The 10,893-nt window shown below is 48.3% G+C and overlaps 1 protein-coding gene across 2 annotated transcripts in view; it reads right to left on the bottom strand.

Moving 5' to 3' along the window:
- Positions 1-7,417, bottom strand: part of LMO4 (LIM domain only 4) — a 17,159-nt gene extending 9,742 nt beyond the window's left edge. The window contains exons 1-2 of one of the 2 annotated variants that reach the window (XM_010353172.2): positions 6,605-7,417; positions 3,622-3,860 (exon numbers count right to left, since the gene is read on the bottom strand). In XM_010353172.2, the coding sequence (XP_010351474.1) occupies positions 3,622-3,857 (236 nt within the window). In that variant the 5' untranslated portion in view covers positions 3,858-3,860; positions 6,605-7,417. Of the gene's footprint in view, positions 1-3,621; positions 3,861-4,058; positions 4,206-6,604 lie in introns of those variants that run through there. The other variant, XM_010353173.1, reaches the window with a different exon arrangement.
- Between the last annotated feature and the right edge of the window lie 3,476 nt (positions 7,418-10,893).

Here is a 10,893-nt window from a genome sequence, read left to right as displayed (position 1 = left end):
GTGCTTGAGTGGGCAGACTTCAAAGTGATATTAAATAACCAACTATTAGATTTACCTAGCACGTCCTATTGGAAAAGTGCCATTTAATTACCTAGCCTGTTCAATTAAAGGGACAGCATTCTCTGAATATAGCAGCTTGCTGTTGATTACCAGGGAAATGAACTCGCTGTCTGGCGGCGCCTCCATTCCTAACACCACCCCCTCCCCAAACACACCCTCCACCACCAACTACCAATTCTCCCCACCCTAGCCCCAGGCCACCGCCCCCGACCGCTCCGGGCTCACTGCGGCTGCGGGCGCCACGTGAACCGCCCGAGCCCAGCCCGGGGAAAGAAAGCGCGACCCGCTCGCCGGGCTCCCGCCCTGCGCTCGCCCCCTCGCGGGCCCGAGACCGCCCGCCAGCTGGGCGCTCTGGGTGCGGCCTCGGGCGGCGCCGGCCCGGGTGCCGGCCGCTGACCGAGCAAGGGCCCGCCGACGACCGCCACCCGGGCTTCCGGCTTGTTTCCTCGCCCTCCCAGGACCTGGAGCCCCACCCGGCGGTCTCCGAACTTCCTCCTCTTGCTGCACTTTCCGCGCCCGTCTTCGGGCCCGAGGTGGGGGGTGGAGGAAAGAGGGTTCGAAGAAGAGAAACCGAGTTTCCGAAGCTACTTGGGGCGCTTGGGTGGAGCTGAGGGGTCGGGAGCCGGGGATGGGGGAGGGGGCAGTCCCAAGGTTCCCCCACTTTTGTAAGATGGGGGGCCAGGCAGGCGTTGGTCCCTTTAAGATTCACCCTCCCCCTCCGCTCTACAACCCCCCCCTTCATTCTTTCCCTCCCTCTCTTAGAGGCCAATTTTGTTAATTAAATGTTTTGTTTGCGACGCAGCTCTCATTCATTGCGGACACGTCATTCGGAGCAGATCTAAGCCAGAGACCAGATCTCATTAGATAAAGCCCATCAGAACTAAGAAAATGGAGGAGCCACTAATTAAAGCTTTTAATTGTGCGGATTCGCTGCAGCAAGGCAGCCGCTTTATCTGAAATCTTGGAGGGTGAGGAGGCAGAAGCTCAGCTCTGCCCACCGACACTTGGCCGCGGAGGGGGAGGGGACTGGTGAAAGCGCCCCCTCCTCTTGCAGCCCCCTCCTCCGCGCTCAGGCCGGCCTTTCCCGCAGGCCTTTCCCAGCTCTCCCGCAGCTTTTCAGCAAGACCTTGGTTGTTTTCAAAAAACCACAACCTCAAAGTCAAGACAGTTTAAAAGCCCCTCAGTAAATCGCTACGTGGTCTCAGTCGGACCAAGGGGTCCCCTTCACCTGGCGGCGGGCGAGCAGATTACTCCACTCTTCTGCAGCGGTCCCTGCGGCATTGAAAGCTCCTCCAACAAGTGGACTTGAGGGACACTGGGGAGCGGGTAGCTGAGAAGAACAGGAACGTCTGCATCTCCCCACCTTCCCATACTCTGGGCATCTTGATGGGCTGAGGGGGAACACTGAAGGAAGACTTCAGTAATCTCTTAAATTGGAGGGGAAGTGGGGCTCACAGCTGCTGGTGAACCCTGAGCAAACTATGAGGCCATCAATTTGGTACTGAGCTAGAACTCATCTCTCCTAGAAAGATCTAAGGTTCTCGGGGTAGCATGTAGTTCAAGGGCAAGCCTGGCTCCAGTTTCCAGATTCAGAGGGAAAAAAGGAAGTGAGAAGATAGATCCGATTAATTAAGGCTCAGGGCTGGGCACAACATCCTCCATTGCTCCATTAGGGCACAGGAAAACACCAAAAGGCCATTTACATTTGGCCCCAAGAATAGAGAAAAGAATGGACACAATTCCCAGGAAGCCACTTGCCTAAACTTGTCCTGGGGGAATACAAGTGGACCCACCTTCTTTTTAATTAGTTGTAATCAGAAGCGAGGGTTTTTTTGGGTTTTGTTTTTGCTTTTTTTTTTTTTTGAAGGCACTTGGAGAAGAGATGATTCTGTACCATTCACGGAAATCTTAACAGCACTGTCAATTTTTCCACTTCAAGCCACACTCCTTTCTTACCACAGTTTTGCTTTCTATTTAATTACAATACTGTCAAAGCTCATGGCATTACTTGGAAGGAGGACCAGAAAGCATTACATCCATGTTCCCGCTGATTTTCCAACATTTACCTCTAAAAGAACACTTAGTGAAATTAATGCGGCCATCTTAATTTAAAAATAAAAGCCCTCTCCCTTCCTGTATTTCTTTTACTTGACTGATCGAGGATGCCAGCAGAGTGGACACAGGTTGCATTATCAAAATAACTAAATGTCATTTTACTCCATCATCTTACAACTAATGATATCACTGGGGTAAACGTATCCACACTCAGCTCTGAACTGCACTGGGATCTTCTGCAATGTTAGGCACAGAAAAAGGCGAATCACTATGGAGCTAAACTTTGAACAAAATATCTCATCCACTGATTTACCCACGCTGAAGAAAGAAGAAAATTTTCTACTAATCACTTCAAAGACAAAGGTTTAGGACAAATTTACAAAGGATGAAATTCTTAAAAGTGTGCGGTTTTCTAGCATCAACTGTGTGCGTGTGGGTTTTTTTTTTTTTTTTTTAATTACTGGATGTTGAAACAGAACACCTCCTAGAAGCATTCATGTGCATCAGTCTATCAAACCATTTACTCAAATTAAATGTGTAATCCTTCAAATGCCTCCTTTCAAATTAATGAGTTTAAGTAGCTTGAGTTCACCTGAAAAGATCCTATAGGCACCTGACCTCCTGAATTCTTTCCATTAATTGCACTGCAACTTGTTGGAAAAGACTGCTTACACGGACATATGAATGTTCCTATACATTGCTTTAAAATGCAAGATTAGTATAATTCTATAGCCTCTTTTTCTAAATCTCTTTTGGGGATCAAGGGCAGTGATACAAACGACAACAAAAAACCCAAAACCTGAACATACTTCAACTGAAAAAAACTGCAAACTCTACATCGCAAACCACACACTAACTGAATTATTGCAAGCCTCCAAGTAACAGTATGAAGAGAAACATTATCACTAGGTTTTATTTCTTGGGGCTTTTTTCTCTGTAAGAAGAATTACAAGTCTTTAAACTGATGGATAATTAGTATTTTTCTCAAGGAGCACAAAGAATGAATCACAGCTTTCCACTCAAAAAAGTTTAAAAATGCTCATGTAAATATCGTAATAAGCCATCACTACAGACAAATCATTTCTCACTAACTACACTTGTATTTTTAAGTCAACCTTTGTCTCCGAGTTCCTCTGTGATTTCCCACCTTGTTTTAAGAACGCACCTTAACTCCCACTTGAGATGTTTGCTCTTAGCCTGTAGTCCAGTAGAGGCTGACCACTTAAACTCTGGGACCGGAGGGTGCTCAACCTTTGCACATCTAATGACCCAGTCCCACCAGATGGTCTTTACTTAGTATGGCATTTGCCATTAATTTGCCATCAGATATTGGAAGACTAACAACATGCTTCCTGAACCCTTTAAATTCCGCCAACTAAAAGATTTCTGAGGTGAAGGCTGCAATGTATTGCCATAGGTGCCTGCTCCTTTCCTCACAACCCTGTTAACCTTTGGCCTTGCCATTGCTCTGCTCGCCCATCTCCAGGAAAGGCAGCGAAGTCTTACCTAATGTAGTCATTTCTGCAAAGGATCATGCCGCTTTTGGTGTAACAGGACGTGCCGATGTCGCCCAGCTGCGCCTGGCAGCAGGAGCACTTGAGGCACCGGCTATGCCAGTAGCTGTCCATGGCATAGAGCAGAAAGCGGTCCGCAATCTTGCCCCCACAGCCTGCGCACCGCTTCCAGGAGAGGGAGCCGGCCGTCACCGGGGGCGGCTGCGAGCTGCTGCCCGGATTCACCATGGTCTGCAGAGGGCGGGAAGGGGACAGGGAGAGAAAGACAAAACAGGGGCGATGCAAAAGTTAGTAATCGCCGGAGAGAGAGCAAGCCCATTCCCCTCCTCCCCACGGAGCTGCTGGAAGGAAACAGCAGGGCAAGGGCGGGAAGGAGGCTGAGGGGGAGAGGGAAGGAGGGAGGTTCGCCGGCAGCAGCCGCCTGTTTACTTTTCTCAAGCTTTGTTCTGGGGCCACGAGCTCCTCTCAACTTTCCTGCGCTTGCCGCCGCTGACAATTTCAGCTCCGGTACTGTCAAAACTCCGAGAGCAGGCTCCGCGGCGCGCTCCACCCCTCGCGGCGCCTCCTCCCAGCCCCCGCCTCCGCCCACTGCCCCCCTCCTCCGCCGCCCGCCTGCAGCAAATGAGGGTCAAACCCACCCACCGCCTGGCCCGGCCCCTCCCCAGCCCTCGCCGGGCCCCGGGACAGAGTCGAGGGGAGTGGGGAGGCGACGGCCCCGCCGGAGCCTCGTTCCCTCCCGGGATCTGCCCTGGGAAGTGCAGCAGCAGTTCACAAGTTGGAAATAGTTCGGTTTTCCGAAAGGGAAGGAGGGAGGGACCGGCAGACGGAAGATGGAGAGCGTGGTGGTGGGAGGGAAGGCAAGGTGACGGCAGGGGGGGTGCAGTATGTAAAGTTGCGAAACTGGTTTTTCGTATTTTAAGCAGCACCTTTCACATGCCATTGTGGTGACCGCCATCTCCCATTATTGTTCCAAATCTCATTTCATTTTGAAGATCAATGAGTGTTTTCTCTGGGTTTTCAGGACACAGGCAAGAATAATAGATCATTGAACTTTAGGATGCCTGTTAACTTCCTATACAAACACTCTCCACTTTGGTCTCACTAATCTGCCCTTGATCAGCAATTTAAATGCTAAAGCTTTGTTCCTCCGGGGGGGGGGGGGGGGCGGCGTTACAGATAACGTGCGAGAAGGCAGCATTAAGGGATGCACAAGTTAATTCGAGCCCGTTCTGCTGTCACCAAAAACTGCTTTAAAAAAGAATTCCCCACTCTAATGAATGCCACAAGAGATGCAACTGGGCTATAATATAGGAATCAATTTATAAAGCTTAGCCTAAACCGATTAATTTGTTGCCTTCAATTCCGAGTCCAATAAAGTCCTAGTGTTCCTCTAGTCACTTATTCTATAAAAAGATCAAGTTATTTACTGCCAATTAAGCAGCCTGTTTTGTCTTTGTCCTCTGTAAGCTGAGAGTGTGGGCTCCCCCTGAGGCTCCCGGCTATCTGCTCAAGACATTCAGCTGATACCTCAGAAGAAGGCGAACTTTGCCTGTACCCGGCCCAACTTGGCTGCTGTAAAAAAACGAGGAAGGAACGAACGAAACAGGGACTCGGGTTCCTTAAATAGGCCGATTTTAAACACATTTCCTCCGAAAGAGTCCCGGAACGTGTGTCCAGTGACCGCACAATAAACCAGAATAAGAACTGCACCAATTAAGCTGTAACAAAACCCTGAGACTTTGGAAACAGGACCACTCTAAAACCCATTAGCATTGCATTTATCCGAATGCATCATACCTTTATGTAAATTGATTTATCTGATGCATTTACTCGAGGAATTGCTTTTTGTTACAATTTCAGCCCTAACCCAAATGAATCTGCATTTCCTGCCCTAGGTCTTTAAACTGTTCCCCCAACGTTTTAATCGCTCCGAATTCCTTTTTAAAAGGAGAGAGGGAGGAGATTCCAAGCTCTTCCCCGCCCCCATCTTTAGTGAGAGGTAAATATATATGTATTTTTTTTTTTTGAAAAGGAAACATTACACTGAGAAAAGCATCCAGTAACCCCATTAGCTAAAGCTCTTAAGGACAAGCAATACCTTAATGCTGATTAAATCTAAAAGAGATGAATCAAGAGGACTGACCAGAAACTGACTCCCCTGATAACTAAGGACGGGCCCTCATCAAGTTTCATTTAGAGTTGGAGAAAAAAAAAAAAAAAGAAAGCTTTTAAGTTAAATAGGCTTATACTCTAGTAATTACATAGCCAAGCAATTTAGGTCCTGGGATAGTCAGTGAAATAGAAAGCAGAACTGGCAGCTAGAGGCAAAATCTGCCCCCCTTTAACAACGTCTCTGGTGTTTTTTAATGGAGACCAAGGGAGGGACAAACGTAACGCTGGCAATTTGTAGCACAAAAATGGATGTTAATTCATGTCTTGATTTTAATTAGGTGATTCACCGTACTTCTCCTGGATTGTAACAAAAGGCTTATAAACCAAGAGGAATTTTTTTAAAAGAACCAGCAATACCGAATCCTGCTCACTTAGACCCTTCCTGCCACTGTTTCAAAAACAGTGTTTACTAGAAGGGGGGGGTATCGTGACTATCCCCACCCCCACCCCCCCAAACACACTACTTCTCATACTTAAAACCTCATCTAAGCACCCCTTGCCTTTCCCTTATGAACTAGAAATATCCCCACCCCCTCTACGGTCCCCACCAGCCCCGTTTCCAAGAAGAGCCCTTTTGTAAGCAGGAACCGCTACAAAGCTGGCGGCCCGGGGCTGCCCTCCGCGCTAGCTCGCAGGCCGGCCTCGGTAGTTCCAGACTCGCGCTTTATCTAAGGCGACGTATTGTTTACTTGCAATTTGGGACGGTAACGGGAAGGAAGCCAAAGAAAACAGCCCTAGCCCGAATCGGCCCCCTCCCTCTCTCTCCCACCTCCCGGCCCGCGGCTCCCCAGCCGCCCCCTTACCTGCTTTTCCCCTATATTGCAATATTGCAAGAGACGGCGGCGGTGAAATGCGAGCGAAGCCGCTCGGCTTCCAGGGAAGGGGCGCCTGGGCTGGCGGAGCTGGAGGGAGGGAGGGAGTTCTCGCAGAAGCAGGAAAGGGGAGGAGGGGGCTAAGGGCGGCTTTTTTTTTTTTTTTTTAAATCGCGTTGCTCTGGAGCGGGTTGGGGGGCCCCCGCGTAAGTGGCAGGCGGCCGGGAGCAGAAGTGTCAGTCTCAGTCTTCGTCCTTCTCCTCCGCCTCCGGCTGTGCGCGAGCAGCTGCAGGAGCCCTCGGCCCGCGCGACGCGGCTTCAGGCGCGATGCAGCGGCAGCAACTGCTGCAATCGCTGCTGCAAGTTTGGCAATGTGGCTTCACTTTGTATATTCCCCCGCCCGGCGGCCCCCGCCCCCGCCCGCGCTCCTCGCGCTCCTCCCGCTCCTCCTCCTCCGACGCCGCCTTCCTCCCTCCCGCGCGCTCCCTAGCTCGCTCGCTCGCTCGGGGCTGGCAGCGGCGGCTCGACTGAGCTGCCTGCACCTCCGCCCGGGAGCAGCCGCAGACACAGAAGCCCCGGGAGCGGCGGCGGACGGTGCGGAGGCCGGCAGGCAGGCGCGCCCAGGAGTCGGGAGCTGCGGCCGGCCGGGCCCGGCGCGCTGGAGCCTACGCCGCTGCCGGGGCTGTTGCCTGGGCTGCTGCTGCCCGGCGCGGAGGCGGAGGCGGCGGCAGCGGCGGCGGCGCTGGCCTCTAGCCGGCTCGCTCGCTCCCTCCGCGGCTCTTACACATGTGTTACTGACAGAGCAAAATCCCAACGACTCCCCGGCTCTGCCTCCGACGTCAGCGACCCTCAGCCACTGGGCGGCCGGATTGTTCAGGCGGAATAATAAAACCTGCCAATCCGGGGAAGGACAAAGGGATGACTGAAACGAGACTCGGGGGGCGGGGGAGAGAGCGAGGCGGCGGAGCGGGCCGACAGAGGAGAAGGGAAGGGCCCGAATCAGGGGGGGAGAAGTGACCCAGGCGCCTGGCGCCGGGGACCCGCGTGGGCTGACCTTCGCGACCCGGGATCCGGAGCAGAGACCCGGTGGGGCGGGGGGGCCTCACCTGCCTTCTCTGCGCACGGGGACCCTGAGGACCCGCGCCCGCTCGCTCCTCGGGGACTGCCATCCCCTCAATCTGAGAGGAGACCCTTAGGAAACTTACCATCTTTCTCAGAAATGGGTCTCTTCCTGTTTGGGAAGATAAGTCCTGCATTTTAGGGCAGTGAACTTCTATACCCTCACGCACACAGAAGAGGATTTTTGTTGTTGTTTCTTTAATTCACGATATTGGAGATTTATGAACCGTAGTGGAAGCTTAGTTAACAAGGTAGAAACATAAAGGAAATAATAGTTGCTAGCTAAATCCTGCCTCCTTAGCCTCCCTCATCCCCCATTTACCCGAGTATGAAAGTGCCCAGCGGGCATTTCTTGGATCCTTGTCAATTGCTGGTGATGTAGGGAGCACAGTCCTTATTTTCAAAGTTGACGAAAACTTCGGGGAGAAAACCTTGCCCGACTACCCTCCTCACTGTGGAGGATGAGAGGCGGAAATTCTCACAGCCCCCAAAAGCAATGGAAGTAATTGCGAGATCTGCAATCTCACAGCCTCTAGAGAGTAAGAAATGTCACTTCTAGTATAAATCAAGTTTTGAGGAATGCTTTTGGGGTGCTGGCCTGAGAGTTTTTCCAAGGCCGAAGCACAGCCTAGATGCTTGCATACCTAGGCATTCGACTTTATCTACTCTGCCAAATAAGTTTAATAAATCTCCAAACTGAGGCTAATATTAGGCCTGATTATTGTTAGTAAGTTCCAGAGAGATTTTTCTGGTGGAAATTATCATGAAAGTGCAAAGCCCTTCTGCTAAGTATCATTAAGTAAAACCAGCCTTGTGGGGCAAGTTTTCATATTACTGCTAGATTGAGGAAAGGAACCTGAAGGAGAATCTGGCTAGACAATGCAGATGTTGAACATCTATAGTGTCTATTTGGGGGATTTCTGTCTTTCAAACCATCAAAATTAATAAGGCTACATAAGAAAGAATAATTATTGACCATACAATCAGGTAGAGGGCATTTTAAATACCAATTCAAATAGTCATTTTTTAATTCTAGCGTCTTAAAACTAAATGAATTCATTTTATTGATTTGTATTTAAAATTGCACTGTTACAATCAATTCACCTTGTGCACATATAAAAAACTTTTTTAAAAAAAAAGTCATTAAAACTATAATAGTAATTAACATGTCCTACACAGAAAACAGCTGCAGGTGGGCATGATTAAAGAGGACCAACTTAGAAAAGGTGTAATGCTGCTTGAAGGTTAGTCAAGAAAACTCAGTTAAACCAGATAAGGAGAGGAACCCCATAAACAAATAATACATTTGAATCCCCTTGTTCATTTTCACTTTTTGAATAATTTATAATAAAGCGAGATGACACAAGATCTTAGTGGACTACAATTAAGTTATGATTTGTCATGTGCAAGTAAATTTCCTTCTCTGAGCCTTAATTTTCTCATCCACGAATGAGAGAATTAAGCCAAATGGTCTTTATTTTTTCTTTTTTGAAGTGATTTTCTTAGATAGGACACATATGCATAGATGTATAATGAATTGTGGTACTTTTCAGTATTTTTCCTGAAGAATATGCACTAAAACGAAATCTTAATTCCTGAAGGGAATGTTAGAAATTTAACCAGACACATGTTCAGCTATCACTGAGTGATTATCCAAAGGATCCCGGTAGTGTTGGTGGAAGGAAGGAGAGTGAGATGGATAAAACTTTGAATAACAGAGCTCTAGGCTACAAGGCCTACATTTTAGAAGGTGGTTTTAGTGCTTCGGCTCTAATTCTGTGCGGAGGGAGGTCTTTAAACATGTCCTGGTAGATTGGAGTGGATGGGAGTGTATTACCAGAGAGCTTTATTTGCTGATGTGTGTTTATAGAAATACAAAAGCGATAATGGCTAACAGTCTCTCTTCTGAGAGGTAGGGAGTAAATACAGTCACTGTAATCAAAATTCAGGTGTACTTTAACCACAGCGCCACCTATGGGTAGTCTTTATTTCTGCATTCTTCGCGTTTAGCAGTCCTTTCTCATCCTGATTTGTGGTCTGAAAGTGCCTGGTTGAGTGGGTAGCAATGTCAATCTTTTATTTCCACTGATGCGAAACACAAAAACCGTGTAAACACACACGAATTCATTATGGGTAAAGAAATTCTGTATTCGAGTATTCTTCAAATATTTAAAACAGTGCATAAAGTAATATTCCTGGTATAAAGTAAAATTGCCTAACTCAAAATAATGTTATATTGTGCCCCACAGTTGAAGAAACCTCTGCTGATATCACACATTCATCATTCATCCTACTCATCTGCAATGAGATATAAGAGTAGGGGGCTTTGGAAAAGAAAGATAAACGTAAATTGTTTCTTTCTTGAATCCTAATTAAATGTGGGAACCATACTGCTCCTAGATCAAGCCGTCATTTTCTCCACTTGCCCCAGGATTATTTGTTCATAGCTTCCTTTCTCGTTTATGTCCTTCAATCATAATCATTCTTTTCTCCAAGTGACAGTTCTCTAAGAATCTCCCATGGACAGCCAGAGGTTCTACACAGACCTATGCAGCCTTTAATGTCTGGAGAAAGTCTAGACTATTTGATGCTAATATCACCTCCAAGACAACATGCCCCAGCTCTTTCTCAGGAAAAAATATTCTGTCCTTTTAAAATCAATGCAAAACCGTTTTTGAAGAATGTCTTTTTAGGAAGGAAATTTTTTAAAAATCTGCTCAACTTTATTGCTGCCATCACAGAGATCCCTTGATACTGAAAGTTTCCTCCAATGTGAATACAAAAAGCTTGAGTCTAGGACAACAATTCCAGAGTGTAAAAGGTGTGGAGAGAAAAGGGAACAGTAGTTACCAACAGACAAAACCCAAGGAAGAGCAGGTTAGGTCCTGGGCCAGTTTTCTGTGGTAGCGTTGTCAGCTGAGCAGTGGGGTGTATGGTACAGTAAGTAGAGTCAGGGACCTGCTGCTTCATTTAAGAATAGGAGTTTACAGGCTCAGTGGCCCATGCCTGTAATCCCTGCACTTTGGGGTCCGAGGCAGGTGAATCCCTTGAGTTCAAGACCATCCTGGGCACCATGGCAAAACTCCACCTCTACTAAAAATACAAAAATTTAGCTGGGTGTGGTGACAGGTACCTGTAGTCCCAGCTGCTGGGGATGCTGA

The sequence above is a fragment of the Rhinopithecus roxellana genome, chromosome 12 (genome assembly GCF_007565055.1).
Source record: "Rhinopithecus roxellana isolate Shanxi Qingling chromosome 12, ASM756505v1, whole genome shotgun sequence".
NCBI lineage: Eukaryota > Metazoa > Chordata > Mammalia > Primates > Cercopithecidae > Rhinopithecus > Rhinopithecus roxellana.
The sequence above is the reverse complement of the archived record's forward strand: the minus strand, read 5'-3'. Positions and strand labels throughout refer to the sequence as shown.